The sequence below is a fragment of the Miscanthus floridulus genome, chromosome 5, assembly GCF_019320115.1.
Source record: "Miscanthus floridulus cultivar M001 chromosome 5, ASM1932011v1, whole genome shotgun sequence".
NCBI classification, from domain to species: Eukaryota; Viridiplantae; Streptophyta; class Magnoliopsida; order Poales; family Poaceae; genus Miscanthus; species Miscanthus floridulus.
This window is the reverse complement of record NC_089584.1, coordinates 1,645,893-1,669,378: the sequence shown is the minus strand read 5'-3', so window position 1 is coordinate 1,669,378 and position 23,486 is coordinate 1,645,893. Positions and strand designations below refer to the sequence as shown.

Genomic DNA, 23,486 nt, shown 5'->3' with positions numbered 1-23,486 from the left:
TCAAGAGTACAAAAACAAAAACGGAATTTCTTCAGCAAACAAATAAAGGCTATTGCTCTAAAACAAATAAAGCCAAAGGATGCAGATACAATGATAGGCCTTATTGCAAGGACTCCCCTCATTCATACTTAACAAAAGTTCAGACTTGCAGCATCACAATACTAAAATTTACAATGATAAGATCTATCGTATACATACTACAGGGTAGACAAGAAACCATAGCTTAGCTTCTCCAGAATGATGACACTTCCAAATCACCTGAGCGCAACATAACACGTCCTACTTAAGATTAAGAACCTGTTTTCCTCCTTTGGTCATCTTCAGGTTGAGTTCCATCTTAATGCCAGTCCTTCCAATCTGAAATAACACTCAGGAAATTATATTTTCCGTGACAGTGTCAGTCTTAGCTGCCTTGCTCAACATTTCTCTGAGAAGAGTCAATACATCCTCTATCCTACCATCTTCACAGTAGCTATCAATCAAAGTGTTACAGGTAGCAACATCGGGTTTCAAGCCCATAGAAAGCATGCCATCAAGTAAAGTATTAAAGGTAACAGCATTGGGTTTCAAGCCAACCGAGAGCATATCATCAAGGAGCTTCAGCACTTCGTCCAGTTTACCAGCCAAGAAATATCCATGAATCATTGTAGTGTAGGAAACCACATTAGGTTTTACACTGGCAATTGGCATCAAATCAAAGAGCTTTTGGGCCTCCGTAACCTTTCCTTCTTTGAATAGCTTGTCTATCATTACAGTGAAGACAACGACAGTTGGACGAATGCCTCTATCCATCATCTCATAAAATAGTTCCTCAGCCTTCTCCCATTTGCCGTACATAGAAAAACCATGAATTAGGGTCGTAAATGTTATGATATTGGCAGACAATCCATCATGAATCATCTGAGAAAATTGGGACATTGCATCGTCCAGCCGGCCTATCTTGCAAAGCCCATCTATTACCGTGTTGTAGGTGACTATGTCTAGCACCAATCCTTGCTGCTGCATTTTGTTAAAAGTAAGGATTGCCTCATCTAACCTTCCACATTTACAGTATGCATAGATCTGTATGTTGAAGGAACGATGATCAGGTTGCATTCCATTTTGTACCATTAGATCTTTGACATTGTTCATTTCAACAAGATTGCCTTCAGTAGCATACCCATGAAGCAGACTTCTATAGGTGGAAACATTGGGTTTTTCACCGCTCTGAATCATACAATTAAAGATCTCTCTAGCTTCTGCGCGCAATCCAGATTTACAAAGACAGTCTATCAGCATATTGTAAGTAACAACATCTGGCCGTTGCCCATCTCTAGACATTTCTTTGAGAATTCTGACTGCCTCTTTCCACTGTCCAAGAGAGAGGTATCCATGGAGAATACTGGTATATGTAATACAATTAGGCAGAATATGTTCGTCAATCATCTGCCGAAGGACCTCCTCAGCCTTGTCCATTGCTTGAACCTTGCATAGGCCATCAATGATTGAGTTGTAGGTCACAGCATCTGGAGGGATCCCATGATCGAGCATTTCACGAAACAGGGTGTCAGCTTTCCCTACCTCACCCTCTTTAGAGAAGCCACGGATTACAGTGTTATAAGACACCACATCAGGTGGGCAGTTGTCTCCATCTTCAGCCATCATGTGGATCGGCTCGACAGCCTCTTCACATTTCTTCTCAGCACATAGCCCTTTGAGAAGTGTGGTGTAGGAGAAGACATCGGGGGTGCAGCCGAGCTCAGGCATCCGCCTCACCACAATATTCACCGCATCACTCGTCCTCTTCTCAGCACAGAGGGTACTGAGCAGGGGCGTGAAGATGACGGCATCTGCCCTCAGCCCCGTCTTAAAGATTTGGCCCAATGCAGCGAAGCCGAGGTTCAAGCAGCCCGCACCGCAACAGCAACTGATGAGGATGGTGTAGGTAGCTATGTTTGGAGCCACCTTCTTGACCATGCGGTTGAACAGGGACAGGGCGAGCGCAGGGCCTTCGCTCACGGTGGAGGAGACCGGGGCGCGAGCGACGGTGGTGAGCAGCTGGTTGAGGGCGTAAATGGAGCCGGGCCTCGCTCGGCGAAGCAATTCGTCGAACAGATCGAGTGCGTCCTCGGGGCCGAGGTCCCCCGAGCGGAAACACTCTCTGATAAAGCGCTCCAGCTCCCAGGAAGGGCGGCGGTCGGCCCTCCACACGTCCGCCGCTGCGGAGACGCCTTTGGATCCATGGGAGGACCTCGTCGCAGAGTAGGCTCGCGGCCTCAGGGGTGATACTTCCCGAACGGAGGCGCCGTCCAATGATCTGCTTCAGCTTCTTCAACCAAGGCGGGCGCGTCCGGCTCGACATGGTCGGCGCTGGCGGTTGGATCCACGCCTCGCGCCTCCGATTCCCCTCCGGTTCGGTGGCAAATGCAGCTCGCTCCTGGGATGGTCCGCACAGCGCGGCGGTGGCGGTGTGCTGGTGTGAGAATGGGGAACGAATCGAAATTAGTTGGAAGCGGCGGCGGCGGCGGTGGCGGCGGCGAGGATTCGGTGGTGTACTCGCGGTGGCGGCTGGGCTGCCTTCGCGTGCTTGGGGGAGTACTGATCACGTGCCTGGGAGTGGGCCACATGTTTTCTTGCGCTTCGACGTTTCACCAAGTAAATCTGGAGTTTTTTTTTTTTTTTTTCTTCAAGGAAAATAGAAAATTAATTTGAGCGCCAGACAATTTGAGGCGTTATGTACAGAGTGGCAACCGTGGAAATACTGATTTGAGGATCTAAAATGCCAACAACAAACTCAAAAAGTCAAAATGAACCGGAAAAGAAAGAGAGAGAAGTCGACCATGAATTGTATATTTGAGTTTAATTTCTGTTAATACTTTATAGAATAATGTTTTCTTTTTTTTAAAAGGTTATAGAATAATGTTGAATTTATTACCACAAATTCCTCTCATGTTGATGTTGATCTCGTGCTCATATCATGCAAATGAAGCTTGTCGTCTCATTTTTATGATCAGTTCAAAATAGTAATCAACCACATACAGTGAGAATAATAATAGTTTTTAAACCTACCAAAGGGAAGTGAATTATATTAAAAGAAAAGAAGATCCAAACTGGACGAAGAACAACCCAGAAAAGAGTTTCTCTTCTCTCACAATTAAAAAGACTAAACGAAAAAGAATTTTGGAACGACAAAAAAAACTTCGCCTCACCTTCACTCAGCCCCGTGCGATCCTGCCTCACCCCTACGACAAATTTAGAAGCCGCGCGATCCCACCTCACCCGGCGACATATTAGGAAACCGCGCGATCACGCCTCAGGCCTCACCCCCTGCGACAAATTTGGAAGCCGGAAGCTGGGCCTTCTTCACCGCGAACGCCCTCGCGATACCTCACCGCCTCCCGCGACCGTGCCAATCCCTCGCGAGACGTGCAGGCCGGCAGCGGAATCCCGGCGCCTCCATCGTGGGCGTGCAGTGGATACGGCGTTGTCCTTTCACGCGCGACTTCGTCCATCGCGTCGAGTTTTGCCGTGGTTCTTCTCCATCATATCGATCTGGTTTGCCGTCGTCTTCCTGGTATGTACTCCATCGATCTGGTCGTGTGCTTCTTGCGCCGCAGTCGCCGCTATGGCTTCGTACCGGTCGCTGCCGCCGCTAGGTTTCCCATGGCCGCCGCCGCTAGGTTTCCCATGGCCGCCGCGCGCTAGAACTGCGTTGTGTTAGAATGATCTCAATCCCGAGTTGGGCCCAACGGCCCAACTCGGGCCCCTTGACCCACGCGCCCTGATCGGGGGCGCCCAGCCCACTATGGCTGGAGGGCCCCTATCACCCTGCGCTATAAAAAGAAGGTGGGGGCCGGCGGCTCAAGGCACGAGGTTCACCGTGAGCCGCCACACCCACCTACAAACCCTAACCCGATCCTAGGGGCGCAGCCAGTGACGGGAAGCACCTCCGCCCGCCGCCACTGCACTGCACCATCGTCTACTACTTCACCGACCGACGCACCTCCCCTCTGCCCCGACGCGATGGCCGAGGGCAGCTCCTCCGCCGCCGGATCCTCTTCCTCCGCCCCTGTCAAACCCTCTGGTAAACTCCTCCCACTCTTCCTCTACTTCTCTCTGTCACTGTCTACCGATCCCAAAGTTGTACCCGCTAGATCACTGCTAGACGATCCTAAAGTTATAACAATGGTATCGGAGTCCTACCTAGTCAGTGGATCTCGAGTTTGGGTATACAAGAATCAAATCAAAGTTGTTGACCCGATTTCAATCGGATCAAGAAAGTTGAACCCTAACCCTAATGGATCTGGGAATGGGAAAGGAAAAGAAAGGAGACGGGAGGTCCTACCTGGGCCTACCTGTGCTCACCGCCACCGGCACCACTCCCTTGGTCCGGCGGCTGACCGCCGCCGTTCGCCGGCGCGCGGGTCAGAGGGCAGCGCCGCCGCCTGTGTGCGGTGTGCGCATTGTGACAGAACCGCCCAATTTATACAAGATCAAGTACGGTTGTCCCCGCTAACACGTTGACACACCCATACTTTCACTCATATAAACCCGGTAGTCCGCCGAGTGTCCCGAAAGACCTCGGTAAATCAACATCACAACCAAGATCGCGTGATTAAGCAAATACACATCACATACATCGGGTTGCAGCGGAAATAATATTACAAAGGGGTTAACAAATAATAGTACAAGTTTGGGTTTCAAAATCGCTTAGTGAAAACAACATAGCTTTCAAATGATTACATTGATATAAGTTCCAAATATATTGCTAGCATAGTGACATCATCCGACAAAAGCATGTAGATGAGAAGCAAGTATAGAATCACCGAGCCCACCGGTGGTTAGCCACCATCATCAACAGGTCGAGAACATCACCTGCAACAAGGTGGGATAAACCCTGAGTACTCGAATATACTCAGCCAGACTTACCCGTCGTAAACCAGAAATAAAGTGACACCAAGGATTATGCAAGGCTTTCTTTAGTGGGCTAGCTGACTTATTTGCGAAAAGCATAAGCTATCATGAAGAAACCATTTTAAGTACTTTGCATCATCTTTATTATGACCTATCCATCTAGGTAAGCACCTGTACTATAGCAATCACTTGATTAACCAATAGCATCCAGTTACCAATTTAAATTTAGCATATCCCATACCATCCAGATAACCATCATTGTTCCATAATAATTACTACGATGAAGTAACTCGAGTCAAGTGCTCACTATCCAGGAGCGATGGCGATTCGAATCGATTCCTAACCAGCTGGTGATTTATTCCTTACACAAACCTCACTCACCCGCTAAAGTGAGATATTGATCACCGAGTCAACTTTCCAGGAATCTCGAGTTTGCCAGGAACCACATGTACCCGGGGGCCGACCGACTGCACTTTGGTCTTATCATCTCGCCCCCGTGTCCTACCACACCTGCTCCGGCACAGTGCGTTGCGGGCAATCTACTCGGCCCGAAAAATCTCCCAGCTTCGCGGTCGGAAGGTACTTTATCCGGCCAGCTAAATGTAAGGCATGCGTTCAACATGACTCGAGGCCCAACAACGGTCGGTCCTTAATCGACACAGACGGGGATAGATCCACACCCAAGACCTCCATGTCTTGTTGCTTCTCTATCGACATCCCGTCCGGTCTCCATTTACATTACCCCATGGTTACTTCCAGGATATCATTCTTTCCATAGCTAAATTCTTCCAGTAACCACCTATAATGTAGGTGACCGGATATCACCGATCGCTACCGGTCTAAGCAAGGCTAAGCAGTTATTCGATCCTGACCTAACAGGGTAAAAAGGTAATAAGGTAGGCAAGGATAGTAATAAATGCATCAACGGTTTCAACCAACTCCTACAACTTAATGCAACAATATATAACTCATATATAGAAAGAATTGCTTTTATAAATTAGGAGGCTTATAATGCTCCGGGGCTTGCCTGGGATCCGACACAAGTCAGTTCAGTTAACTTGCACCATCCTGGTGACATCTCAGATCCTAGCACTCGCTTAGTCCTTCCATCTTCGGGACAGATCCATCAAACACCGTCTTCGGGTTTGGCTCCAACATCACATCCTTCACGCGGTTCATCTAGCGTACCTAGATGAGATGCAAGATGCAAGTGCATGAATATGAAGAATAGTACCATGAGACGCATCACAAATAGCAAGCAAGACAAGCATCGTTTACACTAAACACACTTAAGTACTTTGCGATGCTTAACTTAACATCACACAATCTATCATGCTAAGATAACAAAGAATATTATACATGGCACATAAGTCTCACAAGATCTCAGGTGTATTTAACTTAATTATCAAGGACGTGAACCACACTTAGCAACATGCAAAGCAAGTCAAGGTGAAGCAACAACTATAACCGGAATATGCCAATTTCTGGACTTGCAAACAGCAGCTTCATAAATCAATCATATCTGGAGTTTTATAAATCCAAATGATATGAAACAAGACATTCTGGAAAGCTTAGGAAATTATCTACATTTCATCTTTAATCATCTCAGCATGATTCTCAAGTTAACTAAGTCAAATATATTCATTTACAGAGACTGGTCCACAATTGACAGAAAACAACCATTTCTGAAACCCAACTTTAAACAGCTATAACTCTTAAACTACTTGGCCAAATGACACCAAATTTTAATAGAAGCTAGATACATGAATTATCTACAACTTTTGTATAAACAAGTTTCACAACAAAGCACATTATCATGAAGAACTTTGCTAAGTTCCCAGATCTGTCCATAAACCACATCGGCAAGAAAATAATTATTAACTTATGTTACAAATACATAATTAGGCAAAACCAACTTTACCAACATGTCACACATGACTAAAGAACACCAGAAAACCTAGTGTCCATGACCAAATAAATTCTTTTAATGCATTTCTTAATTTATTTTAGATAATAAGGTGACTTAATGAACATATACCAAAAGTGCACAATAACTTCTACAAAAATTACAGTGGCTCACATATCCTCTCAATAGTCTACTGTACAAATTTCACTCCATTTGGATATGTATAGCAACCTCTACGAAAAAGACAAGTTGCTAAAGCAAGAATTCATGTGAGAGCAAGATAAACCAATAACTCACTCATACTTCATCCAATACTCATGAAATTTTTACCACACATCAACTATCACATGAGTAGCATGCCACAAAAATTTTACTTCATTTGGAGCCCTAGATCTATAGTTATGAAAAATAACAAATTCAACTAGCATTAAAACCTTACTGCACAAATCTATTTTTACCGCAAAATATTTAAACTAAAACATGTAATATTATAGATCTAGTGCACAGAGAATTTCATAAGGATTCCAAAAAGTCCTCATTTACTATTTTACGAATTTCCTATGAATTACTATGAATTTCCAAAGTTCCTACAAAATAATTACAAACCAGTCCTTATGTCACTATTCACCTGAGTCTATGACATTGCAGTTACACCCCTCACTTTAGTCGAATTGCCGCGCGAGGTCCTTCACGTGAATCACAACAGAGGAGGCCGTCGGAGCCGGTTCGGCCGGCCGGCGAGGACCTTCGGCCAGCCAGGGACGCGAGGGGGGGGGGGCTGCCAGCTCGGCCGCGGCCACGCCCTGGCCATGCCCTGGCCCAGACTCGGCCGGCTGGGTCCTGCTGGAGTGCCGGCCGCGGCATCAGGCAATGCCGGCGGCGGCGGCGTGCTACGGCGGCAACGGTGACCGGCCAATTGGTGCAGGGGGAGCGGCACACGACTGAGAGGGTGGTGGCGCACGCGGGGAAGCTCGGAGGCAGCGAGGACTCGACGGCAGCAAGCTCAGCGACGGCGCCCATGGTGGCCGCACTCTGGCACTCGCGCGCAGGCTCGCGGTTGGAGCGAGAGAGGCGATGGGAGGACGAGCGAGTGAACCAGGGGGAGCTCGGGCGTACGCTTTGGAGTAGCAGGGGCGCGACAGGGCAGCAGGACACGCGGCAGTGGCGCACGGCAATGGCAGGGCGCGAGCTCGGCATGGCTGCCATGCGCTGGCCACGCGGCATTTCGACGAACAGATGGCAGGCGCCGGAATGGACATGGTGGGAAGCCGATTTGGGCCGTCTCGGGTGCGAATTGGACTTTGGGCCTAAAATGAAGTTTGTAGCCCACGATCTGCTCTTCATTTTTCATTTAGAGACCAAGGTCATTAGAGCTCTTTAACAGCGGGTAATTAGGCCACAAACTGTCAGTGTCAGTGCCTTGATAACGGTCACGGAAATTCACTTTCGGGGGTCAAAACTCGGTCAAACTCAGTGCAACTTTTTGCATGCTCTTTTCCATAGTATAACCTTCAACTTCTCTTTTTGGACCAACTCAAGTTGTTTAATGAATTTCGGAGAACGCGGAATGCCAACAGTGATGACAATGGATTCCAGACTTAGAAATTTTTCTAAGTGCTGAAATCAGCAGCAAATTTGATCTTGTGACCTTGATTTGACTTACTTCCAAGCTGATCTAGCTCTTAGTCCAAAAACAAAGTTTGTTCTACTCTACCCAATCTTCAACTTTTATTTAAGGTGCAACTCCATGCAAGCACTGTAAGTGGTTGGTCAACATAGGTCAAAGTATCGTCACTATAAAGCTTAAATTAGAGTTATTGACCGATTGAGGCATTTTCTTGACTTCTCCTCAACATGAACCTTTCATGACTTTCGTTGTAGAGTTCATCTAGAGTCATTTGGGCAAGGTTGCAAGATTTGGTTGACGATCAAGAATTCCATTCGCTTTATAAAATTATTCAAGCAAGGACATAACTCGTCATTTCATGTGACTTCTTGATTCCAAACTTCACGAAACTTTTCCATGGATCAATATAGATGGGTATTGATGTGAGACACATGAAGATATTCCAATCACACCACCCAAGCATATATCTTGAAAAGGGGTCTATAGGCGAGCACAGGTGCAATATCCAAGTTTAGGTTGGGGCTCGTTTCTATAGGTTTGACCTTGACATCTTCATCATCACTTAATATACCATGTTTTAGCTCAAACCCATTGCTTAACTGGTGGCAAACACCTGGGGTGTTACACGCATGCGCCTGCTACTGGGCACCGTCGCGAGGCGGATCGACGGCGGCGCGCTCCGCCTAGGGCGAACGCGCGCGCCGGCGATGAGCCACGCGGTGGCGCCGGTCTTCATCTCTCGGGCCGCCATGGCCGGCTGCTGCTGCTGCTCCGCGCAGAGAGAGAAGAAGAGAGAGCGCGCGATGCTTGAGAAAGAAGGAAGGAGAGCACAGGGAGCCGCCGGCACCTGCTCCGGCCGGGCCGCCGGTGAGCCGGCGGCGGCGACCCACAGGCGGCTGCCATGGGTGCTCGCCTCGCTCTGCTGCTCGGCGGCTGCGGCTGAGAAAGAAGGGAGAGGATGGAAATGAGGAGTTAGGTTTCCGGGGCGCCGGCTCGCTGGTTTTGATCCGGCCGAAATCGGCGCTCGTCCGTCGGATGAGTTTTGGGCGGCCGAGAACGCTCGGGCCAACTTTTGGCCCAGGCGGGCAGAGGCGGCAGGCCGATTAGCCGGCCCAGGCCCACGTTAGGGCCTGGGACCGGATCGGCATGTGGCGCTGGCGGGAAAGGCCGGCTGGGCTGGGCCGAATTCGGTGTCTTGGGCCGCAAACAACGAACGAAAAAAAAGCGGGGCCGCTGCGCTGGCCGGGCCGCCGAGCTGGGCTAGGCCGCCAGCAGGCAGCAGCGCGCGCGCGCGTGCGGGAGGTCGTGGGCCGAGGCTCCGCGTTGTGGGCCGAAATGGTTTTTTGCCTTTTGGAAATTACAGTTATGGTTTTTCTATTTTCCAGAATCATTTTGATGCATATTTGAATGCATTTTGAATTGAAAGATGATACTTTTTCTGCACAAATTTGTCCAACGATAATTTGTTCAGACAACAGTAAAGTTATTTCTCAAATGTTTCTGGAAAATTGATTATACAAAAGTTAAAGTTTCCGCTGCGTATTTAAATTGTTATCGTTTTCATTATTAAATTCGAACCAACGGGAGAGTTTAATATTTGAAAATGGATAATTTTACTGTGATTATAATGTTGTTATTATTCTGACCAACGTTGATTAATAGCAATATTATGATGTGGATTAATAGTTGTTGTCTACATTAATTCTATTTCTGCCCAACGGTGATTTAGAATTATTGCAAAGTAAATTTTATATTATGTTCTCACCTCATATGAATTGTAATTTCAGGTAGTTCCTCCCTGATGTCTGCCCTGAGAGAGATTCCACCACTGAGGGGAGACAACTACCTTGAGTGGAAGAGGAAGATTGACTTCACTTTCACTATAGCTGAGGTTGACTGGGTGCTCACTGAACCGTGTCCCACAGTGCCTGTGGAACCGGTGCGGGAGGCCAGTGAAAGTGATGAAGCATGGGACAAAAGGGTGAAAGATTTTGGACCCATAAAGATGGCTTATGACATAAAGCATACTCGATGGGTCAGTGACAACAAGAAATGTTGTGCTGTCATTGAGAATACAATTGACCCAGCTCTTACAGGGTCAATTGAAAAGTGTGACACTGCTGTTGCTTACTTTGAGAGGATCAAGAACCAGTTCACTGGTTCCTCCAAAGTGTATGCTACCCATTTGTTCAGGCAATTGACAAATGAAAAGTTCAAAGGAGGTAGCATACGTGACCATATCCTGAAAATGAGTCACTTGGCAAATAAGCTGAAAGGAATGGAACTGGAGATACAACCACAGCTCCTTATCCATTTTGTTTTAGCTTCCTTGCCTAGAGAGTATGAGAATTTTGTCATAAGCTACAACATGCAGCCTGAGAAATGGGACTTAGACAAGCTCATTGCTCAGTGTGTTGATGAGGAGCTCAGGATCAATGGCCAACCTGGTGGCCAAGCGAACCTGGTCAAAGGGAAGGGCAAAAGGCCCTTCAATCCTGGCTCCCCAGCAAAGAAAGGTCCTATGCAACAGAAACCACACTTTCAGCAACAGGGCAAGCCATAGGCAGGTGAAAACTTGTGCTGGCACTGTGGAAAGGAGGGGCACAAGAAGACTGACTGCCCTGATTGGTTAAGAGAGCTCATGAAGAAAAAGGGTGAGAATATTATTTCATTTGTAAATGAATCTCTATATGCAAAGTTTTCAAAGTCAACATGGTTTATTGACTCTGGTGCAACTATTCATGTTGCAAACTCTTTACAGGGATTCATTTCGACGAGAACTACGCTAAAAAGAGAAGAGGCCATTAGCGTTGCGAATGGCGTACAGGCTGCAGTAGAGGCAATTGGAGATGTAGCATTAGATTTACCTAATGGCTATAGTCTTACTTTGAGAGATGTTTTTTATGTTCCTACACTGCAGCGCAATTTGATAAGTGTAATAAAGTTGGATGATTCAGGTTTTACCTGTAATTTTGGACATGGCAAATGTGTCATTTGGTTTAATGATATTTGTGTTGGTCTTGCCTTCCGACAAGATGAATTATATATGTTATCGCTATGTGAAAGTGTGAATTCCATATGTAATGTGAATGATAGAGTTTCCTCGTCTACAAATGAGAAAAGAAAAAGAAAGCGAACTACAAACGCAACGGCGAAATTATGGCACTGTCGTTTAGGCCATATTTCGAGGGGGAGAATAGAAAGACTAGTAAAGAATGAAATTCTTCCTCCTTTGGAATTCGCTGAATTAGAGCAATGCATCGATTGCATAAAAGGAAAATATGTAAAGCAAATTAAAAAGAATGCCAAACGAAGCACAGGAATATTAGAGATCATTCACACTGACATTTGTGGTCCCTTTCCTGTAAAGAGTGTGGATGGCTATGACTCGTTCATTACATTCACAGATGACTACTCCCGGTTTGACTATATTTATCCAATTAAAGGAAGAGATGAAGCATTGGATAAGTTTAAAATATTTAAGGCTGAAGTGGAAAATCAGCATAGTTTAAAGATTAAGCTAGTCTGGTCCGACCGTGGGGGGAGTACTATGGTCGGCATACCCCATATGGTCAAGTTCCTGGACCTTTCGCAAGGTTCTTACAGGAAAATGGTATAGTTGCCCAGTATTCCATGCCGGGTGAACCTCAGCAAAATGGAGTAGCTGAAAGGCGTAACCGTACCCTGATGGATATGGTGCGCAGTATGATGAGTTACTCTGATTTACCATTGAGTTTATGGATAGAGGCATTAAAAACCTCCATTCATATTCTCAATAGAGTGCCAAGTAAATCGGTGCCCAAAACACCGTATGAATTATGGACAGGAAGGGTACCTTCACTAGATCACTTGCGTGTGTGGGGGTGTCCTGCTGAGGCTAAAGTGTTTAACCCAAATATTAGGGAAACTTGATCCCAAAACAGTGAGTTGCCATTTTATTGGCTATCCTGAAAGGTCAAAAGGTTATCGTTTCTACTGTCCCGATAGACTCACAAAGTTTGTGGAAACGAGACACGCTATATTTTTAGAGGATGAAATGATGAGGGGGAGTATGGCTGCTCGGAAAATTGATCTTGAAGAGAAGCGGGTGTGTGCACCCAATCCTGTGATTCAGGAGCCATTTTTCGAGCTACCTATTGTTCCTGCACCAATAGTGCAAGACACTGTGGAGCAAGAACCTGTTGTTGTTCCTCCTGTGGTAACAACAGAGGAAAATGAGGAACCTGTTCAGCAGGAACCCATTGAAAATGTTGCCACAAATGAGGGGGAGCAATCTCAGCCTCCAATAGTAGATGTGCCAAATGTAGAGGCCCCTAGAAGGTCTCAAAGAGAAAGAAGGCCAGCTATCTCCAGTGATATATATGAGTTAAATAATATCACTGAAGAGTATCAAATGGAGGGTGATCCCACCTCATTTGAACAAGCCATGAGAAGCGATCATTCATCCAAGTGGTTTGAAGCCATGGAAGATGAAATGAGATCGATGAGTGCCAACGATGTTTGGGACTTGGAAGAAATTCCCAAAGGAGCCAAAACAGTAGGCTGTAAATGGGTCTACAAAATAAAATATGACTCCCAAGGGAAGATAGAGAGATTTAAAGCGCGACTTGTGGCTAAAGGTTTCACACAAAGGGAGGGAATTGATTACACTGAGACCTTTTCTCCAGTCTCATGTAAAGATTCTCTCAGAATAATAATGGCATTGGTGGCACACTATGATTTAGAGTTGCATCAGATGGATGTGAAGACGGCATTCCTAAATGGGGATTTGGAGGAAAATGTATACATGGCACAACCGAAAGGTTTTGTCGTGGAAGGCAAAGAAAAGATGGGATGTCGCCTAAAGAAATCGATTTATGGGTTAAAGCAAGCTTCAAGGCAGTGGAACTTGAAGTTTGATAAAACTGTAAAGAATTTTGGGTTTAAAGCAAATGTCGAGGACAATTGTGTTTATACAAAGTTTAAGAATGGGAAATACATTTTTCTAGTCCTGTACGTAGACGATATTTTACTTGCAAGTAATGATATGAGTCTACTACAGGAGACAAAAAGATTTTTGTCCTCAAAGTTTGAGATGAAAGATCTTGGTGAAGCTTCCTATGTTTTGAGCATAGAAATTCACCGAGATAGAAGAAATGGGGTATTAGGACTGTCTCAAAAGGCATACATTGAAAAGGTCTTGGAGAAATTCCAGATGCATAAATGTAGTCCTTCACCTGCACCTATAGTCAAGGGCGATAAGTATGGGGATTTTCAGTGTCCCAAGAATGAGTATGAGCTCAACCAAATGAAAAGTGTTCCATATGCTTCAGCTGTTGGACATTTACAGTATGCTCAAGTATGCACACGCCCTGACTTGGCTTATGTAACCGGGTTGCTTAGCAGATTCCAAAGTAATCCAGGTGTTGAATACTGGAAATTGGTAAAGAAAGTTTTGCGATATTTACAAGGTACAAAAGACCTGATGCTAACATACGGAAGATCTGAATCCCTAAAGATCTTGGGATACTCAGATTCTGATTATGCGGGAGATGACAGAAAGTCCACATCTGGATATGTGTTCACTCTCGCAAAAGGAGCTATATCATGGAAAAGCTCAAAACAAACAGTTACTACAAACTCTACTATGTATGCCGAGTTTGTGGCATGTTATGAGGCATCAGGGCAGGTGAATTGGCTAAAGAAATTCATACCCGGTTTAAAAGTGGTCGATGACATCAATGGACCAATGACTCTATACTGTGATAATAATCCAGCTATAGAGTATGCTCACAACAATAGGTCAAGTGGTGCTGCCAAACACATTGACATAAAGTACTATGTTGTGAAAGAGAAAATCCAGGATCGTGTTATAAATCTTGAGCACATAAGCACTGAAAAGATGCTCGCGGATCCGCTTACAAAAGGCTTACCACCCAAAGTGTTCGTTGAACACGTAGCCGGCATGAGTTTAAGGAGAAGCCTATGATTCCTGGATAATAATAAGGGCCCAAAGATAAAGTATTTATTTATTTCAAACCAGAGATGTGTATTGTAGCTGTGAAATCCAACGACAGTAGACTGTGACGATGAAACATGTTCTATGCACAAATCTGGGATGGAATAAGTAAAATGAAAAGGTTAAAGTGAAAGAGTAAAGTTAAAGATAAAGTTAAAGATGAGATCAAGGGGGAGAATGTTAGAATGATCTCAATCCCGAGTTGGGCCCAACGGCCCAACTCAGGCCCCTTGACCCACGCGCCCTGATCGGGGGCGCCCAGCCCACTATGGCTGGAGGGCCCCTGTCACCCTGCGCTATAAAAAGAAGGTGGGGGCCGGCGGCTCAAGGCACGAGGTTCACCGTGAGCCGCCACACCCACCTACAAACCCTAACCCGATCCTAGGGGCGCAGCCAGTGACGGGAAGCACCTCCGCCCGCCGCCACTGCACTGCACCATCGTCTACTACTTCACCGACCGACGCACCTCCCCTCTGCCCCGACGCGATGGCCGAGGGCAGCTCCTCCGCCGCCGGATCCTCTTCCTCCGCCCCTGTCAAACCCTCTGGTAAACTCCTCCCACTCTTCCTCTACTTCTCTCTGTCACTGTCTACCGATCCCAAAGTTGTACCCGCTAGATCACTGCTAGACGATCCTAAAGTTATAACACGTTGGCCATCTCTGGCCATAGCCGGGCCTGGTCCGCGCCTGCTGCCGCTGTGTGGATGCTGCCGCTGGATGCCTGCTGCCGCTGTGTGCGATGCCGCTGTGTGGATGCTGCCGTTGTGTGCCTGCTGCCGCTGTGTGCTTGCTGCCGATGTGTGCTTGCTATCGATGTGCGCTTGTTGCCGATGTGTGCTTGCTGCCGATGTGCGCTGCATGTTGACTCTGTTATTCTGAATGTTAACTGCATGTGCTTTCGTTTCTTTGGTTGTGTAATTCAGAGATAGGGCTATAAAAAACATGTTTGTCTTATGGCATGAGAAATTGGTCGTGGATTTCCTCTTGTGACCATGTTCTGTGACTGATTGATTCATCCACAATGCTCCTATGACACGAATTCTTGACGATACAGCATACATGAATTTAACTGGTTTCACAGGCTAAATCTAGGCATTCGTGATTTTAGTGATCCAGTCAAACCATCATATATGGTGAAAAACCAATTTATTTCTTGCTTTTGTTTAATCTTGCAAGAAAGCCTTGGCACATGTTCTCTGTAGGCTGTTTCTGAAAGCCTATCAGTAACCTGTGTGGCTGCATGTGTTATTGTGTGAAGTCAAACCATATTTCATTTTGTCACTATTGTATACTTTATCTCAAGAACTGAAATCAATCCGTGCTGCAGCTCTTTCGAATCGGACACCAACAGTAAGGAGCTACAACGTCGACAGATCATTATTGTGAATCCAAAGGTGATCTCTGGTTTTAAATTCAAAATCACATATATCTTATCCCTGAATTTAATTACTTTTTAAGGAGCTCATTCGAATTTGAAGCCTTAACTGATTCAGAGAACTGAGAAGTAGACTTACTTTTTAATCACTGTAGTTTTCAAAATGAGGTCTCAAACTACTTATGAAAAGTGAATGACATTAAGCATTGGGCTTCTGAATGGCTCAGTAGGACGCCTCTCCTTTGCATAATGTATATGCTAATCAGATTTCTAAAGCATCCCCTTCATGGATAGTTATAAGAAACAGGAAAGATCAATTACATGCGGATGTGATGCAACTTGTGGCATTATGCATATATAGGGCTTGTGAGAAAACTAAAAACATTCACATAAATATGCTTGGTAATTTATTGTTAATTGCCCCCAAAACACAAGCCAGTAGACTGTAAAGGTTTTTTTTTTTTTTTTTGCACTTTGAACTCCCTGCATGAAGTTGCAGCATATGGATAAAAAAGCTTGTTTGCAAGCTTCTGAACTCAGAGTAGCTGGTACAATCTAAAGAGAAAATGCTTAATGCATGTTTCTGACCAAAAGAGCTACAAGTTTTTTTAATTAAAGAAGCTGAATATATAGGAGCAACCTTAGTGAGTCACTTTCTGAAATAAATTAACATTCTGATAACTAACTAGGTGTCAGATCCCAATTTTTATTTAAACCATTGGTATTCTTCTCCGATATGTAGCAAGTCATTCCATTTGCAGCTTGCAGGTCATCTCGCCAAGTAGAAGTGGCAGGAGAAAGTAGCAGCATCTCAACCATCCCATCGGTGACCAATCTCCAAGTAATCATTACTTGCTTGCATAGTTTTCTAGCATTAGCTTATTAATTCAGCTCTGATAAAGTTTGACAGTAACACTTGTTCCCTATTTCAGTTTCAGTGATTCAGTTTCAGTGATAGGTTTAGTATATAGGGTTTACTCTGTTGCTATTACAATTAGCACAACCTCAAGAGAATTTGTTGTTCCTGACATTAATATCTACCCAAGAGTGATTTCAGTTTGATAAAAAAATTTGCACTTTATTTTATTGCTTGTTTTGTTGTTTATGCTAGGGAGGAGGACAGGGCTGAGGTGAGAATACGACATCCAAATGGCCATTTATTTTTTTCTTTATCTAGAAACTTTGTATTAACCCAACAAAGTCACATGCAGTCATATGGTTGTCTTCTTATCATTTGCAAACCAGAATTGCCTTATTGACTCACAATCAATTGTCTTCTTGTCAAAACACAAGATCAATCCATTCTGATATCACTATTTTTGCAATCTATAGGAACCAGAGTTTTCCTCTGACAAGTCTAAGCATCATAGAAGTTGTGAAGCTTTCCGATTGGTTGTTCATCTGTTCCAGGTAATCATAGACATGATTTGTTTGCGACTACTTTTTAGAATCTGTATGGCCCATATGCATTCAGAGTTTAGAATAGACAGTTAGCTAACTGAATGCTAAATAGTGGATACATGCATCATCACATACTAGCTGAATTTATCTGGTTGGTTGCCGAGAATACTAAAAGAATCAGATTGTTTGTTGCACGAGCAAATGAAACATGCTTTATTATAGATCATCTTCTATAATAGAGAGAAAGCTGTAAAAAATATCAGAATGGATAGGAGTTTCAAAAACAGAGAAAATAATTATCAAGAAAGAAAAAAGAAATTAGCTTCTCACATGATGTGAAACACCTGCTGGAAGTTGCTATCCTTTTCTGATGAGCACCCACCTTTTTGTTGCTCGTGTAGTTGTGCTTCTTCCTTACTTGCTCTTCAGTTGTCTTTCTTTCTGAGTTCTACCTGTCATAGCCGATAGCCTTCAAACATGCTTTCTCAATTCGACTTTTGTCAAAGTTATCCAGTGTACTACATGTTGTGAGAGATATGTGATAGGTAGCGTTGATGGACACACCAAGGCCAACCGGTGATCGGGTACCTTTGGGGGACCTTACAAATACAACACATGGAGGTATATAAACTTATACAACATCTCTACATATCTATATTCATATGTTTGCAACTCCTCACCATAATTTATTAAAGGGAATCATACCCGACCGGGGTTGGTGCCACTAGATGGGGATCCTAATGGGCAAAATAGGCAGAGGGAGAGAGAACGGTATGCAACAATGGCTGATGAAAAGAGTAGTGAAAGAAACAAGAAACATCGTGAGAGGGATACAACAGATCAAACAGACGAAAATAGTGACTAGCTTCATATGCACTCAACCTACAGTAATGGTGACGAGCAACTATCAGATTACTTATTCTGCTAATAAAAGTATTTATTGGTGTGGCCATTACAATAATCATGGTGACATAGTTTGCTTATTGTAAGGATCAATTTGTTTTGTATGGATTAATAACAATTCATTACATTTAAACTTGTAGATGGGAATACAACAAATGAAAGGGACGAAAATAGTGACCGGCTCCATAGGAACTCAGCCTACTATAATGACTTGCAACAATTATCAGATGACTTATTTTGTAAATAAAAGTATTGCTTGGTGAGGCGACTATAAGTGACATAGTTTGGTTATGGAATGATTCAATTTGTATTGTATGGTTGTATTTGTAGACGATCCGGTACCTTTAAGCACCATTGGTGGCACCGGTGACGTGGATAACATTGACACTGAGGAAGATAACAATATTGTTCATGAAACGGGTATACTTTTGTATCCATTGCCTGAGATTCTGGTGAATCGTGCCTGTGTTTGTTTATTACAATTGTGCTTAGACACCATCCTAGCGTGCGTTGATTAAAGTGGCATTTCATGACATATACGTTCTGGATATGCACCAAGTCCCATCAACTGGCTTGTCATGTGTTCAAAAGAGCGTAAGCGTGATCGTGACAGAGCACGAAATGCTGCAATGTCTCCTAAACACAGGGCACTACTGAATAAGAGATGGCGCGAATTGTATGCACCGAAAAATGCACCGAAAAAATCTGCAAAGATGCTACAAATGACTCCAAAGGAAACTACCCAGTCAACAGGTATGGTAATAAAATTGATTTCTTTACAGTGAAAATTTCGTGGTGCTGTAGGATACTTATTATATCATTAAATTTTTAGACGGTCCTGTCCCTTTAAGCATTGGAGTTTCTGGTGATATTAACGATGGTTTAACAGAGACGGATATCAACACTGCTCATGAAATGGGTACGCCTTTAATCGTGGCTTTGTTTTTAATTAAAAAAAAGTTTGAACACCAAAGTAGCTGACACTATTGCGTAAACTTTATTATCATATAATTTTAATTATTGTGTGTCCTTCATGGATTGGATGTTGAGACCGTGCTTTTGTATTATAATATAGGTGCTGTAATTGCATCCAGTTTCCATCAGCAATATTGTCACGTGTCCAAAAGAGCGTAAGCGTGAGCTAGATAGAGCACGAAGGGTTGCAATGTCTACTAAACAAAAGGCACTAATAAACAAGAGGCGGCGCGAGTTGTATGCGGCAAAAAATGCAGCAAGAAAACTAAAAATGACTCCACAAGAGAAGAAGTTGACACGAAAAGAGAGCAATAAAAACTACAAAAATGATGGTGAGAGAACACCGAGCCAACAATTTGCATCCGGACTCAATCGCCATGGAGAGCCCTCACTTTAACACTCAGCTTATTTTCTCTTCTTCACCTCAATCGCCTAAAGCGCCTTCACACGATATGGAAATACCCGAATCAAGGGGCACGCCTGTTGACATCGCGCCGACTGTACATCAAAATCTAGAAGTCCAGACCCCTAAATTGGCTGCGGCACAGACCATACATAGGCATCGAGTGACCACTGGAGAGAGAAATTCCGTTCTATCCCGTCGCAATCGGGCTTTTGAAGCAAACATTGGAAGAAGGGCTAGAGGGTATGCGGATGTAAAAAGTGCAATGATTCGAACGATCCGACTCAACTGAGTGTGGTTTACAACGGTAATTAGCCTTGAACACTATATATTGTCGGTACTTTCACCTTCGCTCTTATATTCCAAAAACTCATACATTTTCTTACTACAGATGGTGTCACCCAGGAAGCTCGAGTTCCACCACCTAATAATTGCACAGGTACACAGACACAACCGTCTGTAGTTGATGGTACCTCTTCAATGCCTCCAAACAGTGCACAAGCTCATACACCAGACTCTATGGTCGAGGATGGTATTTTCTTTATTATATTTATCCCTTTTTTATTTTTTTTTGTATGTCATTATGTTTTTGTCATCATATATGTGGCAGTGTTGCACAGACTATGATGAGGATGTCATATTTGAGGAGGAAGAGGAAGAGGATGATGAGTACTTTTTCGTCGGACAAGGTACACCGCGTAATAGTCAAAACATTCTTTCACAAACTTTCTTTCAATGCATAACACATCAACATTTTGTCAGAAGACGATGAGGAGGGAACTGATGTCGAGCTAGATCTCGACATGGATGAGCAAGAGAACAATGAGCCTGATGTCCCAGATCCATACGATAGGGTTTACGCTAATGTTCTGTCAGAGTCACACATGCTACCGTCGGTGCAAAACTGCAAGCACTGCAACGCAAAGAAATTCGAGGGTGAACCACCTGGATTCTGTTGTCAGGGTGGAAAGATTCATCTTTCAACTCCTGAGACACCACCAGAGCTCATGATGTTGTGGTCAAGCTCAGACGCTGATGCTAGGCACTTTCGTGCAAACATCAGATATTTCAACGGCTACTTCTCTTTCACTTCTCTATACTACCACCTAGATCGTGTGACCACTAACATGCGAATCTATGGTGTCTACACGTTCCGTGCCCATGGCCAGATTTACCATAACATACGATCATTTGGTAAAGAGGGGGGTGTCGAAAAGAGACACCTCGAGCTTTATTTTTACGACGATGAGCTGTCCCTCGAGCATCAGATGAGCAAGTGCCGTGAGCAATACGCCCAAAAAGACAGAGAAGTTATAGAGCAATTGGTTAGTATCTTTAATGGGAATCCCTACTCTCATCAAATAAGGAGTATGGGACACGTTGGAAAACTCGAGGATTACCGGGTCGAGTTGAACCTTGACCAGCGGCTTGACCAGAGAACATATAACGTGTCATTGACATCAGAGGTGGCCGCCGTCTAGGTTGAGGGGAGTGAGCGTCACGGCCAATTCAAGCATAGTGTTCTCCTGTAAGGGAATGATCGGTCTATACACGGCATCCGCTCATATAATGCATGCTACTACCCATTGTCATACCCGGTGTTCTTTCTAATGGGTGAGCTCGGGTGGCACAACTGCATTCCAAAAGTGGGTGTGACTATGGCTCAAGTTGATCGAGCTCGAGCAATCCACAAAAAGCGTGCTGAGAATGGTGATGATGATGATGGAGGTAACTTGAACTCTTTTCAATAATGCAATATGAACTCTTTTATGTTAACTCATGATACTAATTCTAACAATGTCTCCCTGTAGAACCAGTTGCGAATACATGTGTCTCCGTGCACGACTACTACTGCTATAAGTTCCAGATGTGGCCAAGGATATTTAATCCAATACTCTATGGCTGGCGCCTTTTCCAGCAATTCACCATCGACACCTACATCAAGATTGAGAGCTTGCATTTAGACTACATGAGGAACAATCAAGATACTTTGAGGGCTGACCTATATCAAGGCCTGGTGGACAACATGCATTCGGGTGAAGGATCTGCTGAGAATGTAGGAAGGCGTACTGTCCTATCTTCGGCATTCATCGGAGGACCCTGTGATATGAGGCGTCGATACATGGATGTAATGGCTCTGGTGCGAAAGTACGGTAAACCTGTTATCTTCCTCATAATGACATGCAACCCTAACTAGGATGAGATCAAGAATATACTTTATCTAGGCCAGACACCACAGGACCGCCCAGATCTCATCACATGAGTCTTCAGAGCAAAGTTAGAGGAGATGAGAAAAATGTTGATGGAGAAATACATACTTGGGAAGGTGAAGGCCTACGTATATGTAGTGGAGTTCCAGAAGAGGGGCTTGCCACATGCACACTTCTTGCTAATAATGGAACGGAAGTACAAACTCACATGTCCCGAGCAATATGACATGATCATCACTGCAGAGCTACCAAATAAGAAAAAGTACCCTGAGCTATACAAGATGGTCATGAAGCATATGATGCATGGTCCCTGTGGGATGCTTAATCCATACTGTCCGTGCACGGTGGGCCGTGGGTCATGTAAAAACCGTTACCCGCGGCAATTCTATGAGGCGACGTAATGATGGCCGTACACAAAAAGTTCGAGGCCATTACCTAGACAATCAATGGTGGTTCCTTACAACCCTTGCCTACTACGTACCTTCAACTGCCATATAAATGTTGAGGCCTATGGGAGCATCAAATTAGTAAAGTATCTCTTCAAGTACATATACAAGGGACATGACAGGGTGTCGGTGGTGATGAGGGAGACCGACAAAGCAGACGAGAAAGGCAATGTTGATGAGATCAAGCAGTATAGAGACGTCCGGTGGGTGACGCCTCTTGAAGCACTGTGGAGGATATATGGCTTTGACTTGAGCTAGAACCATCCACCAATACAGCAGTTGCAGCTTCATCTACCTGACATGCACATGGTAGCATTTCATAAACGGGACAAGGTCGAATGGATCGTTAATAGGCCAGGTGTAGAAGAGTCAATGCTAACAGCATACTTTGAGGCAAACAGGATGCATGAGGAAGCCCATGGAATCTTGTATCGTGACTTTCAGGAGCATTTTACTAGGCACTCTGATGGTAAATTCTGGTAGAAAAGGAAAAACTCTATTTTCCAAGTTGACAGAGTCATCTCAGGCCCATCCTGCTGAGGGAGAACACTACTTTCTTCATGTTCTCTTAAACAATGTTGCTGGTGCTACCGTCATATGAACACCTTAGGACAGATTGATGGCATGCTACTGCCTTCGTTCTGTGAAGCTATAGAAAGGAGGGGTCTAATCGAAGAAGACAATACACTTGATGAATGTCTAAGTGAAGCTACTTTCTTCTAGATGCCTTCCTCTCTATGAAGGCTATTTACAACAATATTGGTATTCTGCGAGCCGAATGATGTGATGTGGTTGTGGAAAAAACACTATGATGCAATGTCAGAGGACTACAGCCGCAATAATCCATCCTCAGGATCTAGGTGCAATAGATGGTTTTGATAGACATTAGAAACATGATTGCAGTCTCTGGGGAAGGACATAAGGCCATTTCCTCTTCCAGATATTGATCACTCATACGATGATGCTAGCCATATTCCTCGTGAGATATTTGAGAAAGCTAGCATCGAGCAGAATCCTGAAGATGTGCTATTGTGCGACTCACTCAACATAGAGCAATGGTCTACCTACGATGAGATAATGGCCGCTGTCTATAGCAAACAAGGTCGGTTGTTCTTTGTGGATGGACCTAGCGAGACGGGAAAGACCTTTTTGTATAGAGCACTTCTCACAAAACTATGTAGCCAGGCCAAGCTTGCCATGGCTACAGCTACATCTGGAGTCACAACATCCGTAATGCTAGGTGGGAGGATGGCCCACTCGCGTTTCAAGATACCCCTCACCGTTGAAGAGGGTGGTTGATGTAGCTTCACAAAACAGAGTGGTACTGCCACCTAAAGCTCATCCGCAAC

At 44.5% G+C, this 23,486-nt stretch overlaps 1 protein-coding gene and 2 pseudogenes across 1 annotated transcript; 2 read left to right on the top strand and 1 right to left on the bottom strand.

Moving 5' to 3' along the window:
• Window positions 1-36: 36 nt before the first annotated feature.
• Window positions 37-2,586, bottom strand: LOC136451303 (protein Rf1, mitochondrial-like; annotated as a pseudogene).
• A 13,970-nt stretch (window positions 2,587-16,556) lies between these two features.
• LOC136451247 (uncharacterized) lies at window positions 16,557-19,084 on the top strand (annotated as a pseudogene).
• Window positions 19,085-20,000: 916 nt separating this feature from the next.
• On the top strand, window positions 20,001-20,962 carry LOC136451246 (uncharacterized). The gene is made up of 3 exons (XM_066451967.1): window positions 20,001-20,013; window positions 20,102-20,170; window positions 20,244-20,962. Exons 1-3 carry the CDS (start codon window positions 20,001-20,003, stop codon window positions 20,960-20,962), a joined length of 801 nt encoding a protein of 266 aa, XP_066308064.1.
• Window positions 20,963-23,486: the final 2,524 nt, after the last annotated feature.

Bases quoted from the DNA above. Each gene is read 5' to 3' on its own strand.
- LOC136451246 (XM_066451967.1), top strand. The intron at 20,171-20,243 runs GTACACCGCGTA...ACATTTTGTCAG, and splicing joins GTACTTTTTCGTCGGACAAG to AAGACGATGAGGAGGGAACT.